At 41.2% G+C, this 16155-nt stretch overlaps 1 protein-coding gene across 3 annotated transcripts in view; it reads right to left on the bottom strand.

Moving 5' to 3' along the window:
• Positions 1 to 16155, bottom strand: part of CREB5 (cAMP responsive element binding protein 5) — a 361410-nt gene that overhangs the window by 285267 nt on the left and 59988 nt on the right. For 2 of the 3 annotated variants that reach the window (XM_030550853.1, XM_030550854.1), the window contains 2 exons: positions 14597 to 14690; positions 5004 to 5125 (listed from right to left, as the gene is read on the bottom strand). In XM_030550853.1, the coding sequence (XP_030406713.1) occupies positions 5004 to 5125; positions 14597 to 14690 (216 nt within the window). Of the gene's footprint in view, positions 1 to 5003; positions 5126 to 14596; positions 14691 to 16155 lie in introns of those variants that run through there. The other variant, XM_030550855.1, reaches the window with a different exon arrangement.

Here is a 16155-nt window from a genome sequence, read left to right as displayed (position 1 = left end):
ACAAGGTTATAAGGAATAGCCAATATGGATTTGTCAAGAACAAATCATGCCAAACCAATTTGCTTTCCTTCTTTAACATAGTTATTGGCCTACTGGATGGGGGGAAGGAGTAGAGTTGTCAGCGTGATATACGCTGATTTTAATAAGGCTTTTGACACAGTCCCAAATAACATTCTCATAAGCAAATTAGGGAAATGTGGTCTAGAGCTGAAATTATTATAAGGTGGGTGAAAGATTGGTTGAAAGACTGTACTCAAAGAGTAGTTATCAATGGTTTGCTGTTAGACTGGAGCAGGAGGAGCATATATCTAGTGAGGTCCCACAAAGATCTGTCCTGGTCTGGTACTAGTTAATATTTTCATTAATGACTTGAATAATGGAGTGGAAAGTATTCATATAATATTTGCAGATTACCCCAAACTGGAAGGAGTTGCTAGTGTTTTGGAGGACAGAATTAGAATTCAAAACCAACCTTGTCAAATTGGAGAATTGGTCTGAAATCAACAAAACTAAATTCAGTAAAGACAAGTGTAAAATACTACACTTAGGAAGGAAAAATCAAATGCACAACTACAAAATGGGGGAATATCTGGCTAGGCAGTGGTACTGCTGAAAAGGATCTGGGGGTTATAGTGGAGCACCAATTGAATATGAATCAACAATGTGATGCAGTTGCAAAAAAGGCTAATATAATTCTTGGGTGTATTAACAGGAGTGTCATAAGTAAGGCACAAGAGGTAATTCTCCCACTCTACTTGGCACTCGTGAGGCCACAGCTGGAGTACTGCATACAGTTCTTCACTTCACACTCTAGGAAGGATGTGAGACTATTGAGGCTAGAACAACAAAAATGATAAAAGTTTTAGAGAATCTGATCTATGAGGAAAGGTTAAAGTTTAGTCTTGAGAAAAGAAGATTGGGCTGGGAGGGACGGGTGGAGACCTGATAACAATTTTCAGATATGTAAGGGCTGTTATAAAGAGGACGTTGATCAATTGTTCTACATGTGCACCGAAGGTAGGATAATTAGTAATGGGCTTAAACTGCAGCAAGGGAGATTTAGGTTAGATATTAGGAAAATCTTTCTAACTATAAAGATAGTTCAGCACTGGAATAGACTTCCGAGGGAGGCTGTGGAATCCTTGTCATTGAACATACAGGTAGTCCTCGGACTTATGACACAATTAGTTCCTTACAATTGCATCGTAAATTGGAACTCAGAACCGCAATCTACTCCATCGCTGGACCGAGTGTCTTAAACTCGAAACCTACAGTTGTAAGTCAAATCAGGGTATCTATGTAGAAGCATCGTAAGTGCTGTTTGTCATAACTCGAACATCGTAAAGTCGAGGCCTGCCTGTATTTAACTACAGATTAGATGAACACCTGTCAGGGATGGCCTCGGCAGAGCAGGCTGGACTAGATGACTTTTTAAAGTCCCTTTCAGCCCTACATTTCTATGACTCTGTGGATTGCACATGGTCTCATGTTTTAAAAAGAAAATAATTTACTGGACTATAGCCTTGAAGTTTTCAAATAAGGAAACTTACAAGTTAAAAAAACACAATTGTCTTCTTTCTCATAGAATCTCTGTGTCATGCTGTTTTCTCTTTAGCCACTGTGAAGTAAACTAAAATAAACATATATTTTTTCACAATCCCATGTAAAAGAATCTCCTAATCCAAAATATTTTGGAAGCCCTTTCTCAGTCATGCATAACATCTCTGGGCTGCTCACATTAAACCTACTTACCATCACTGCAGATGGCTGCAGAAAGCTATATTTCCACTTCAGAGTGGGACTATTAAGAGCGTTTCATGAGTATTACATGTGAAGGAGTCACGTTCCTTTGTATCCTTTGTCTATTGCATTTGCGTGTGGCCCTAGTGGGGCCAGCTTCAGAAATAATATCTTACAGTTAGTTGGTAATGTAGGAATGAATGTGTAGCAGGCTAACTGGAAACACAGAACAAATATTACACGTTACCTTGCCTCTTCGACTTTTGCCTTTCTTTTGAAAAACACACATTTTGCTCCCTGGAGATTGCTCATGGCAGCTCCAGTGGCTGACAGGAGGGCAGAATAAGACCTCCAGAGGACCTCAAACAACTGGCAATTATCAAGTAACATGATGCCCCAGTCTGGGTTTTAATCAGATTGTGCGACTACCCCTGGTTAGCTGAAACTGACCCTGCAACATCATACTGTATTATTTGTGGTTAACTTCACAGGGCCCAAGATCATGAGATTGCTGCTCGTCTCTTATTCCTGCAAGATAAATACCACACTGTAGGTGCTGCACTGGAATCTTCTTCAGCACTGATAATCTGTGTAGAAATATTAACACAAAAAAAGTCCTAATTTGCTATTTCTGCCAACTTTGTTCATACTAGCACTAATACTAGCACTAATCAATCGAAGATTAGACACATTTACTCTCTTTACGTAGCTGTTTCATAACACTCATCCTATATGTGAGTCTGTAATGACTGAGCTGGCTGGAATATTTTCCCATTCCCTAACCAGAACCCAGACACTTTCATGCTTGGAGCATGCCCCTTCCTGCCCTCAGCATGGCTACGACTGCCTTCCTCCCTCTCCAATATCTAACCCCAGCCTCTTTCCCTCCTACAAACCATTCTCAAATAACCCCTTGGACTCCCTTCCCATGACCTTGAACACATCTCATCTTCCTCTTCACAGCACAGCAATAGGCGGTAGGCCCCTTCCAAGAACCTCCATAGCTCTCGTCCTTTACAAGTTTTCCTATAGTACCTCAAAAATCCTACTGCAAGGCCGTTAATGCTGCTTGCTTAAGATTTCATAAGCTTAGGGTGCACTTCAGCATGCACAGTCCCAGAGTCTGTGCACTCTGAATTCTGCAGCAGCCAAGGCGCAGTACAACCAATACCATACAGTGGTTAATGTGGACCAAACCTGAATTGGGAGCACTCGCTACCCCAGCCAAAGAGGCAGGGGCACTATGGGGGACTGTTGCTTACCCAAACCAAGAGTTAGGGGGTACAGATGGGCCTCCTGCTGGTTTTAGCAGTGAAGGGGGAGTTGTTTCCCTCCCACCTCCTTTATTTTAGATGCAATTGTTGTTTAAGACCTAAATTAGACTAACAGATACAGATCATCATCAGACTAGCTGGGCCCTGTAACAAGAAGTTCAATAGCAGCGGATCCTATTTGCCAAGTGATAGATTAAGGGGGAAGCAGTGAGGATTGCTGAGAGGTAATTGGCACCCAAAGGAAAGTTAAGGAGAGGTATTTCTGAGAGTTGCAAAGAGGAAGGAGAGAAGCTATGGATTGACTGGGTGATCCCACAGGAGGAGGAGGATGGAAGCCTCACTTTGTTTAGATATGTTCGAGTTCAGGGAAGCAAACAAAAGGTTGGGTGCTTATTTGAAAGTTTTAGCAACTCATCCATCACTTTTATTTATCCCTTAACTATATTTAACTTCATTATAGTCACCTTTAAATTATACCCAAGCTTTATGATAGCCCAAATGCGAGGATGTTGGGTCAGCTTGAGTTAGCATACTTAGCCCACTGTAAAGTGACGTAGCTGCTCCTAGCTTTACGGACGCCAGGTCCATATTTGGAAATGTGACACATGATCTAATGAACTGTAGTTTCTCTCTACCTTTACCCTATAACAGTGTTTCTCAAACTGGGGTCCGTGGACCCCTGGCGGTCCCCAAGGGGACTCCAGGGAGTCCGCAGGCCCCACGGATCAACTCCTCCCCCTCCCTCAACTCCTTCCCCCCTGCCCCATCTCCTGGAAACTACAGAGGCACAGCAGGGCTAAGGCAGGTCTCCGTGTACTGCCCCCGCCCTGAGCGCCGACTCTGCAGATACATTGGCCGGGAATTGCAGCCAATGGGAGCTGTGAGGGCAGTGTCTATGGGCAATGGCAGTGCACAGAGACCCCCCGGACTCCCTGCCTAGGAGCCGCTGCCAGAGAGATATGCCAATCATTTTCAGGAGCCAGCTGGCCAGACCTCGCAACCCTCACCTCCTCCTCCACCCAAACTCCTGCCCAGAGCCTGCACTCCTCACCCCTGCTTGCAGACAAACTCCCTCCCGGAGCCCACACCCTGCACCCCAACCCTCTGCCCTAGCCCAGAGCCCACACCCAAACTTCCTTCCAGAGCCTGCACGCCTTACCGAATCCTGCACCCAAACTCCTCCCAGAGCCTGCACTACAACCCTCTCCCATGGCCAAACTCCCACCCAGAGCCTGCATCCTGCATCCACCACCTACCCCAGCCTGATGAGAGTGAGGGTGGAGTAGAGCAAGTGAAGGAGGGAGAGGGGATGGAGTGAGCAGGGGGTGGGAAGAGGTGGGGCGAGGGTGGGTCCTTGGAGAGAGGGGTGGAGTGGGGGTGGGACCTGGGGATCAGTTGGGGAGCCCCAAAAAATTTAAAATCAAAATGGGGGTCCTTGGATTACTAAAGTTTGAGAATCACTGCCCTGTAAGTTAGATTTTTTCCCCTTGAGTTTGAATATTTTACCAAAAATACAATCTATATCAGATAAAATTAGGAGTGATGAAAAGTAAATCTAGAGGCCCAATGGGGGTTACTTAACAAGAGCAGAAATCAGATCAGAGGTACTTCTATGCCAGTTCCATTCTTCTACTTCCTCTCCACATCGCCCCAAAACATCTTTTAGCAAGTGAAAGGAATCACGTGTGAAATCCTATTTGTCAGAACATTTGATTTTACCAAGTCTCTCCCTCAAGAGGCATGTGGTTTGCATAGGTTTAGTGTGGACCTAGTAATCAAAAGCTGGCTAAGACACTTTGAGAGATCTAAGCATGGTTATACATTTTGATCAATGATTACAATGGTTAGAAAACATGTCACAATCTATAGTGCAACCTAGTTTCCAACCAAAAAAGGTTCTACCAGGTAATGAAGGTCTACCTTTCAAACAACATCCATAAACACTTAGGGGATGGGAAAAGGGATAGAGTCCGTTGCACTAAAACATACCCTTTTATTGTTCTCTTCTTCTTGTGCCTTTCTAAACTCGTGTTCTAAGGAACAGTCAATATCATTGAAGAGGCCCACTTCCTCACAGTTCTTCAGGAATCGGGTTGGTGTAGGAGTCTGGTCTGAGAACAGATATCAAAAGGATCTACAATGGATGTTTTGCAGTAAAACAAGGATAAGTAGAATACACGTTTTGAGACAACATCTCTTTCCCAGCAGATGCACAAATATCTACCTGCTCCTTGCCCTCCCCCCGCAACCTCCCAGAATTAAAACCAAAACAAAGCCACTGAGGTTTGCCACGGTATTTGAAGTGCAGGGCTGGAGTTTGGCCAAGAGTGCTTTACAAAGCGTGCAGCACTTTATTTGTAGCAGCTGTCATTCAGCTAGATTTAAGAAAGATTTTAAGGGCCGGATTCCCTGACACTATAGATGGACAAATGTGTACCCCTAATTTGCACATATCATCACTGAATTTGTGCATGAAGCACCAATAACCGTGTGCAAATAGTTCATTAGACGCATGTCCATGCAGAGTCAATGTGTGTATTTTGCTGCAGGGATTGAGTGCAATTCTGTGCCTGAACTGTCTGAAAATTGGCTCAAGCATTCGTATTTTTGTTCTGTGGAACACATAGTAAAGTTCCAGTAATGCAGAGAAGTACTATTGAGTAAGTTGGTTCCAGATTTATTTTCTGAGGGAGAGGTTGAAATCATACCAGAAATATTATGAAAAGATTTTTGAGACATTGACCACACCAAGAAAACATGGAGAAAGTGTCAACATTTCTTGTTATTCATTTAAAATGCTGAAAGATTTATGATCAAACTAATTTAAATATTCCTAACTCCTGAAGCCCTTCTCCTCCAACCCTCGCCAGAATAATAAAGAGAGGGACAGGTTTCTCTTTAACGTTATACCCAGAAGGGGCTCAAGAAGGTAAGTGGTATGGAAAAAGCCTTCAGGCTTCTTTTCAAGATCCTGAGGGGGGTTTTTTTGTTTGTTTCTTTGTTTTTTGGGGGGAGGGGTTTATAAGCAATTGTAATGTTCCCTGGAAGCTTCACCTCCAGTGACAGCATTGACCTTGGGTTTCTGATTCATCTAGAGCAGTGATCTCCCCTTCTTTGTGTCTCTAGTAGTTTACATCCCCCTCTCCTTCCACACAAGTACATATACCAATAAAAAAAATGCAACTCTCACTAAATATTAAAAAACAGTAATACATTGAATCAAACAGAGACATTTAAGTATATAGGCAATACTATACCATACCATCCTTACTTCTACACTGCTGCTGGCAGCAGTACTGCCTTCAGAGCTGGGCACCCGGCCAGCAGCCGCCACTCTCCACTCTGCCTTCAGAGCTGAGTGGCTGGAAAGTGGCAGTTGCTGGCCGGGCACCCAGCTCTGAAGTCAACACTGCTTCCAGCAGCTTCTCACCTCTCCCGCTCCTGCCCAAGCTTACATTCCCCAGTTTAAGAACCTCTGATCTAGAATAATCTTCAGCAGCAAGGAGATAGTGTAGTTTGCTGAGTGCAAAACTGGGAACCAAGAACTCCTAATTCTAAGTCAGCTCTGACATCACCTCCCTCTGTGGTCTGGGGCAGATCTTTAACCTGTCTCTCAGTTTCCCCATCAGTCAAATGACACTATAACTACAGTACCATATTAACCGAAACTGGCATGGTTTATAAAATACAGGTCTATCCACAGACATGTGGCAAATCAGTAAATATCACTGGTACCATCCATTCGAACTCAAAAGGGGATAAACAACAAGGGGAAAATTAATATTTGTTAAATCCAAACAGCAAAAAAAAAAGAAAGAAAAATCCCTTTTTTCTTCCCTGCATGATTCCCAGTCTAGCTCAAACTACTGCTTATTTCCTTTGTATGTTTTGACCCACATTCCTACAGGAACCTGCTACCATACTTGGTCATTGTCAACTCCCATATTGTTTGAAATTCAGCCCATAAAGGATGAAAACAAGTGTCACTCTCACTAATCCCACCAGCACATAATGGCCAAAATTTGGACCTTAGTACAGTTTTAGTTTCTATGCTAAAAAAAATCAACATACACATGAAAAAGGAAAGTGCATCTGAGGAAGTGGGTATTCACCCACGAAAGCTCATGCTCCAAAACATCTGTTAGTCTATAAGGTGCCACAGGATTCTTTGCTGCTTTTACATGAAAAAGGAAAGAAAAAACAGTCTTTGTGAATGTGTGTGCATGTATTAGTTTTCACTGATAGCTACTATATTATCTAACAACCGCTTTTCAAAGCATCTTCTTTGAAATCTTGGTATAAGGAGCTAATTTAGGGTGACCATACATCCCATTTTGGCTGGCACAGTCCCTTTTATAAGCATTGTCCTGGCCATCCCAACTTTGTTGGCAAAAGTGGGCATTTGTCCCTTTTGCCCTTGCCAACTTGATCAGTTGGCAAGAACAAGCAGGAAAATGCCTATTTTTGCCAAAAAAAAGTGGGGTGGTGAGAAACATGCTGGGGATGTGGAGTTGAGATGCCAGCTCCGTGCAGGGGGGCAGGCAGGGCTTGAATGAGCAGTCACACCAGCCCCACACTGGGATTGGGGGTGGGGGCAGGGCCCGCACAAGGATGCAGGGGGGCTGGGGGAAAGGTTTAAACTAGCCCCATGTGGTGTCGCATTTTCCCTTTAGGAAATATGGTCACCCTGAGCTGTTGCCATCAATGAGAGGTGAGGATACCCAATGCTTCAGGATCAAACCAAAGTAGTTAGAGTAACCACACTGAACTCAGTGGAGTTATACAAGGATTAATCTGGCACTCTGCCTGGAAGTGCTCTAAAAGGAAGGAGGAGCACGTTTTATATCCAACGGGATGAACAATAACTCTAACTACTGAAAAATGCAATTTACTTTGTTATGTAACTCAAGCTGAGGAATGCCAAACTCTCCTTGACATAAAGGAGATATTCAGTGTAGAATCTATAGTAAATTTATAAAATGTTTTCTTAGCTTATTCAATGATATATTCATATTAGATAAGGTAGGTTTCATTACAATCAAATCAGCACCAGAAAGCAGGATTTCAGAAATAAGTTAATCAGGTTTTTTGGCAAATCTCCTAAATAGCCATAATCTAGAATTAATGTGGGTGCACAGGTTGGCCTCTGTCACACAGTAACAGAATCAGGCTAATAGCAATAAATAAATACCGAAATAAAATTAAAATAAACAAGCAGACAAACATTCGAATTGCCCTCCTTTACAGAGCTACCTATAGCTGAACTTAGAAAAAGGAGGCTGAAGAGAATGGGTACAGCTAAGGTCTGGGCATGTTTCATTAAGGTACATGACTGGTCAAGAAGTTAGGCATTATTTCAATCTGTTTCACTAGGCCAGGAGTTACAGCATAGACAGCAAAGCATTTCTAAGGCACACCCAGCTGAATACAGCAAGCAGACACTGACTAGGAGCGGCATCATAGAATCATAGAAGATTAGGGTTGGAAGAGACCTCAGCAGGCCATATAGTGCAAACCCCTGCTCAAAGCAGGACCAACCCCAACTAAATCATCCCAGCCAGGGCTTTGTCAAGCCAGGCCTTAAAAACCTCTAAGGATGGATCATCAACATCTATTCGGAGAATAAGAGACTGAGACAAAGTATCACATCATGTAAAAAGCTTAGAAGTGATCAGTAGTGTTGAAGTAATCCCAAAAAATTGAAGGCCAGATTCTGCCATTGTTACACAGGTTGAGTGGTACATCTACACCAAGAGCAGCCCCCGGGCAATAAATGGAGAAAGGTATTATTCGGTGCAAGTCTGGGTGACAGAGTCTGCTCCTCTGGAAGATGTTTTGAATAATTACCCAATTATTGGGCGCAGTTCCTCAGCTGGTATAAAATGTCATTAGCCCACTCACTTCAATAGGTCTATGACAATCTATGCCATCTGAGGCCCTGCTCTTGTATGGAATTTTGTGGTACAGAAACCAGGCTGGCAATCTCATGAGATCAAGGTTCCTCACAAAGATTCACACTCCTCCTGGCTGTCAGCTAAGCCACACATACCTCAAGAACAGACTTCCTCAGAACACCTGGTACTTCTGTAACCAGCAGCAGCCAACAGGGCAGAGGTCCACAGAAATTGTGCATGGGGAGGGGGTTACCTAAGAACTAGGCTGTGAACCCCTTACACTGACAAGCAGTTACTCACAAATGTAGTCCCACTGACCTCATAGCTGCTTTGGTAAATGTTCACAACCTAGCTCTTGGACTTCAAGGTAATCAAATTTAGACATAAGATGAGAAGAATACTTAGGAATCATAGATTATTAGGGATCTTAAGAGATCATCTAGTCCAACCCCCTGCTCAAAGCAGAACCAATCCCCAAATGGTCCCCTCAAGGATTGAACACACAACCCTGGGTTCAGCAGGCCAGTGCTCAAACTGCTGAGCTATACTCCCTCCTTCCGCTGCCTTATCTGGTGTTCAGAAGTCACATAGTTATTACCAGAAAGGCTAAGATAACATCAATTTTAAATAAAATATAAACCTCAAATTTGAGGCTAATACAACCAAAGGCAAGGTCCAGCTGTCTAATCAAGCAAAGATGAGTCAACCTATTGTACACTAGCGGACAGATTTTCAAGAGAGCTCAGTACCCACTCTTTGGGGCTGATTTTCAAGAACTCATCTCCCATTTCAGCATCAAATTAAATAGCCAGACTTTTTTAAAAAAAATTATGTAGAACTCAGTACATTGCGTGCGAGTTGGGTGCTGACTACTTTTGAAAATGTGGCCCTTATTTTATTGCATAAATGGAGGCTGAATTCTTTTTTAAAACCTTGCCACAACCGTGCGCACTCAGCACTTGAACATTTGGCCCTTGGATGCTCTAGACTCGTTTAAAATATATGGTGTGAAGTAACAGGAAATCTGAGGTCTTAGCCAAAGTAAAAAAAAAAATCTATTATGTATTCACTATGTTTTGAAACTGACAAAGTTGTGCCCCCCCAAAAAGGAGGATCAACCTGAATGGACTGCCTTTGAAACAGCAGCCCTAGAAAGCATAGTGCTAGGAGGAAATGCATGGCTAGCTTGTTCTACTGAACGTTTATTTGAATTGTCTATCAGAATGTTTTGCAACCCCAGAACTGTCTCTTTGGATTTCATCTAGCAAGACAGAATGGAAATATTACAGCATGATGCTGGTTTGGGGGGAAAAAAACTGCAAAACCAAATGATGGCCAAAAAAATTTTTAACAGAACTCCAGCTTTTTAAAGTTTATATTGACCACTAAACCATTGCAAATGTTATTCATCCATAATGTAGATATTAGACAGCACATAGCCAAAGGCTGTAACTTGATGCTTCATCTTTCTAAAAAATTGTTTAGTCTGCTGTGCATTAATAACTGGAATTTGGCTTGTTCAGCTGTGGAGCAGCACTGAAGTTATATATTTACCCATGTTTTACTTTCAAGCAATGATAACAAAGTCAGAGTGATAGGACTAGTACTGAAACTTGAAGGGCTTCCCATCACACAGGCTAAAATCATCCTAGACCTGAGAAAATTTATTCAAAACTGAATCTGCATTTTCGGACCAAAAAAAACGTTCTGTTGTAATATTCCTGCCCAGCTCATTTTTTCTTTTTTTTTTTAATATTGGAAAGTGTCATTATGTAAATACAAGATTCAACATTAAAAGATTGCTCTTTTGTAAGGATTTTGTACGTGTCATATTGGGAGACAGTGGAAAAGTCTAACTCCTGGCTAGTATTGAAAATACTACATCTGCCTTTGCTATAGGGCAATTGCAGCCTCAATTCTTTGAAGGATATTGATGACAGAAACAACTTTGCCAAAAAAAGGGAAGACAAGACAAATGTCTAAAGGGAAAGCCTGTCTCTTCCTCTCATATATCATTTCATTTTTTTTTATGAAATCCAAGAATAAAACATCTTTAACTTTAAGGAATTTAAATTTCCCCAGGGTTTTGCTGGGTGATGAAACGACTGCTTCTCAGTGTCTCCCAAAGAGTGGGAAAACTATCAGCCCTTCTGAAATGAGGATTGCAAAAAGGATATTAAAAAAACCCACCTCTTAACTTACAGGCAGGGTGACTTGCCCACAGAAATACCCAGATGATCTCCTGGTTGGAATAACACACACATATGCATATTGCTCGCTTTGTGTACATGCACCCTTACACTCTCTCTTTTTCACCAATACCAATTTTTTAACACACAAGAGCGCATCTCTCAAATATGATCACACGTCCACTGGGCTCATAAAGTTCTGTACTTCCACATGTAAGCTGGGTAACCATGTGCCTTGTGCACAAAGTTACTGGTCTGGATGCAAATCTAGTCCCCAGTACTCAGCCATGTATCTCCCCTCAGAGATCAGCCCAAGGAAACAAGTGGAGGAATCATACTCCAAAGGCTGTTGAGTAGTAATAGAGCCACTCCACTGAGGCTACTCCTGGATGGCTGGAGCCAAGTCTATGGCCCTGGTGTGTAACTTCTAAGCTGGCTGGAGAAAGGAGGAAAAGACCAGGGAATGTGTACGTTGGAAGTTCTTCTAGCCCTTCCTCTCACTCCAGCCTTCCCCAAACATGCATGTTGCCATACAGGCAGCTCTCACAAAGCTGTACTCTGCATTGCACTGGGAGTGTACACACGCCAGTACAGTGGACCTCAAGCAGTTCCACTACCAAAGGACACCACCACCTACAAAGAGAGAATTTTGAAAAACTTTTTTTCCCCTAGAAAATGTAAATTTGTTGAAAAAAACAAAAGGGTAGGTTTTGATAAATTTCTCAACTCAAAAATTTTTGAAAAAAAGTCTTGAAATTGTCAGTGAAAAATTCCAGTTTTCCAGTTTGCAAAGACTTTTTGTTTAGAAATTTAAGCTAATCTTAGTAAAAAAAAAAAGTCAAAATCCAAATGAAACATTCTGAAATTATCAACACGCAAAATGTTTCAATTGACCTGCACTGAAATGTTTTCAGAATTTTGGTTCACAAAAAATTTTCTAGGTTTCCACTTTTCCTCACGCTTTAAGACAGGAAAGGTTTTCAAAATCTCAAAAACTTTTGTCGGATTAGAATTGCTCTAATTCTATGGGCACAGCAAGCAGATATGTATTTTTGTTTGTCCTGCTTTTCAGTGTGTTGTACATTTTTGCCTATCCTGATTTGAAATTTTTACCCTAAATGTTATTTTCAAGGGGAGGGGGAGACAACATTCAATTCTGGCATTTGTCAATTGAAGGCATGATTTTAAAAAACAACACAAAAACAAAAAAACCACATACACCCAAATGAAATGTTTGCAAGCAGTTGCTGACTATTTCTAATACAGATGGAGTTGTACTGAAATATATAAGCTGAATGGTATGCGAAAGAGAACAAATACCTTAATTACCTTTGACAAAGATTTTAGTTCATTTATATATTTCCCACAATGCATACATATAATCACCATCTGCTTGGATTCTTACACTGCACCTATTAACATTGTAGCTGAGTGCTCAACATCTATCTCATGCTCAAAGGCCCAGGTTAATGTATCCTTTTTTTATAGTCTTTTAATTTGGTTAAATATCTTGAAAGTTATTAGTAACTCACAGGAGCACCTTGGGATAAATGCATTATATCATTCTACTTCTTACAAATATATTTTCACCTACTCATATGGTGCACACTTGTGGCATTTTGGCAAGGCACCCATTTACAGCATTTAGTTCACCAACTGAGAATGAGGAAGTGATTCTCTAAAAGTCATGATCAATATGAATTGGCTGGCCTAAAGCTAATCTCTTTAAATTGTTTGCCCCCTCCTTTTAGAATATACATCTTCCTGTAAGTGCAAAATCAAAGAAACATGACTACTGATGACTAAAACAAGCACAACTGTAAGGAAAAACATATAGCAAATTCTTGACCCATCTTTGCCATCTCTCTCCTAATACAGTCCAATGGACAAGCTCCAGACAACTTCATCACAGCAATGGAAATGAATGTATGAGGACTTGTGAACACTTTTACTCCCCAGTGCAGCATGATTACAAAAATACCTCTGCTGAATAATTTTTTATGGATTCACTGTGAAAAATCCAGTGGAGTAGACTAGTAAATAATTTATACTACAGAAAATATGTATATGAGAAGAACTCTTTAGAGACTTGCCCCACCATTTTTTCCAAAGTCCTCTTCTGCTACTACTACTAAGGATATTTTGTGTTTGTTTGTTTTTTGAGGGTTTTCTTAAATGCACACATAACTCAGAGTTACAGTTTAAAATTGGGATTCTTGAGTTTTATCCACATACAAAAATAGTCTGAGCCTGTTGCATATCCATTCAATTATTGCACTGATGCACCTACAACAAACACATTCGGATGGAATTTATGCAGGCAACAGATGCCCTTCTGTTTTTAGCAGGTACAACTTACTCAGAAGGAGCCCACTTTAGAAAATTTGTCTCCATGAGTTCTTAATATGTCAAATAAAGTGTATAAACTCTAACTGGGCATCATAATTTAGCACATTTTATTTTTATATTTATAATTTGGAATCTTAAAACAGTAAAAAAGCAAAGTTTCTAAAGATTCTATGGACATAATCTTAGGAATATACTTAATGTCTTAAAAATATACCCTATAAAACATGAGAAGTAGGAGAAGCAAAAGGGAAGGAAGCAGAAACTACAATCAACATCCAATGCTACAAGCCACCAGTATATGTATGGGCATGGACATACACACCCATGTGTGAAAACTTCAGAACCAGCTCAAGAATAAAGAAATGCGAGGATGATCCTGTACCTAGTAATGTTTTTATCCCAAGGGGCACTTTAGCTATTGTCACTGTTTTAGCTTTTTGCGACTGGCTGGTTTACAGCTATTGAAGTACGCCAGTATCTTTAAAAGGTGGCTATTATAAGTGGCATAAAATGGGTGCTGAAGTGAGCTTTTCATATATTAAAATAGTGACTGCTGGAGGAACTTCACAGATGTACTTCAGTAACCCTTTTGTTGCAGATTTCTGTAATGCCACTCTTAAGTGTGTATATTTCACTGGAATGCTGATAAATGGAGGCAACATTGGAGCAGCCTTTTACCCCATTGACCTGGTATATAATATAGGCAAAACCAATGTGGCTAAGGTTCAACAACCTCTTTCTTTCTCTCTCATACCAATCCTCAAACAAGACAAACAAATGCCACTTAGCACCTTGTCAGAGGTGAACCACATACACCTCTACCCTGATATAACGAGAACCGATATAACATGAATTCGGATATAACACAGTAAAGCAACGCTCCGGGGGGTGGGGCTGTGCACTCCGGTGGATCAAAGCGAGTTCGATATAACACAGTTTCACCTATAACACGGTAAGATTTTTTGGCTCCCAAGGACAGTGTTATATCGAGGTAGAGGTGTAGTTTGTTCCATCTCTACTAGTTATTTGATTGGAATACTTTTGAAATTAACCTCTTGGAAGTATTCTGACAATAGCCTTCCAGCAGGAGTCATAATATCAACATCAAAATAGGTACCTCACTTGTCTCTTACATTCCATGTCTTCTTACCTGATAACATATTATCCGTTTTTATTGAAGGAAACTTCAAAGTCATTTCGTGTTTGTGCCTGTGAATCATCAGATGATCCTCTGTTGGAAAACGCTGTCAGGCAAACACAGAGAGAGGAAGAAAGAAGTATTTAGTTCTCTAATAAATTTTTGGCAATGGACAGGATTTTAAAAAAAATTCATCCAGCCATCCAAATGACACAGGAAGAGCCAAAAACAATTCTAAAATGCAAGTAAGCATAAGTAAGAACTATCTTTGTACTTTATGTGTGAGAGCAAATTTGCTGCAGTGATCTCTTGGACAACAACCAAGTAAAAGGGTTAAAATGCAGATGGCCTATCTAGTCATATACCCAAAATACACACCAGTAGCAAAATTCAGATTGGTTACCCATGCCACCAGCTTATCCTTGCTAAAGAACAATAAAAAAAGATAATCAAAACAGTCAGCCTTCCCCTACCCAAAGGTGCACAGGTATCATGCATTTTTTCCCCATATGATTCACGTCTGCAATAGATCAAGTTGGTTCTAATCAGACCTGATTTATTCCAGGCACTATACAGTGGTACTTGATTTCTACTGGGTATTTACAACCAGGAAGATATATTAAACTAATTTCCTTTTCTTTGCCCAGAGGACAAGAGGGAAGGGCTATGTGTTGTAAGAAGCCTTATACAATATACCAATGGGTGTAATTACCTTTATAATCCTGATAACAGAATTATAAATTTCAACTGTTTCTTTAAATAATAATAATAAAACAACAGAAACTTGAGCAAAAGTTCAATAATTATATAAAAAAAAATCTGGGCACATTGTGGTCTAAATGGTGCCTGTTGAAAAACTTATTATGGTGAAAGAGCAAGTGGACACGACCTTACTAGGCAGATAGCAGAAAAATGGGGCAGCCTGTGGATTAAATGATCTGAGGTCAACATGTAAGTGAAAGAATCTGGAAAAATATTTTCGCACAAATTGGACAAATTTAATATTTTTTCTACTAGTTACGGTAATTCTTTGCTTTAACAAGGCAAATCAAGGAGTAGCAAATGCAGCTAAGACGTGTCTGGATAGATTTGTAAAAAGCGCCATTTTAAAGCAGCAGGTCCCTAGAAGACAGACAGAAACTGGTAGTAGTAAAATGGAGATGATTCGGTGCCAGCCCAGACTGCTGGTGGCTATGGTATGTTATAAACAGACATAGGGCTTGTCTACATCAGAAAGTTGCAGCGCTGGTGAGGGAGTTACAGCGCTGCAACTTTGAGAGTGTCCACATCTGCAGGGCATCACCAGCGCTGCAACTCCCTCTTTGCAGCGCTGGCCGTACTCCCGTTTTGTCTCGGGTGTAGAGGATCCAGCGCTGGTGATCCAGCGCTGGTAATGCAATGTAGACACTCACCAGCGCTTTTCTTGACCTCCGTGGAAGGAGGAAGCCTCTGGTAATCAAGCTGGTTTCCTTTCCCGGTTTGCCCTCTCGGTCCCGGAGCCAGCCAGCAAACCGCAGGGAAGGAGACCTGCTTGCTCGGGGTTCCGGGGACCGAGAGAGCAAACCGGGAAC

This window comes from Gopherus evgoodei, chromosome 2 (genome assembly GCF_007399415.2).
Source record: "Gopherus evgoodei ecotype Sinaloan lineage chromosome 2, rGopEvg1_v1.p, whole genome shotgun sequence".
Taxonomy (NCBI): Eukaryota; Metazoa; Chordata; order Testudines; family Testudinidae; genus Gopherus; species Gopherus evgoodei.
The sequence above is the reverse complement of the archived record's forward strand: the minus strand, read 5'-3'. Positions and strand labels throughout refer to the sequence as shown.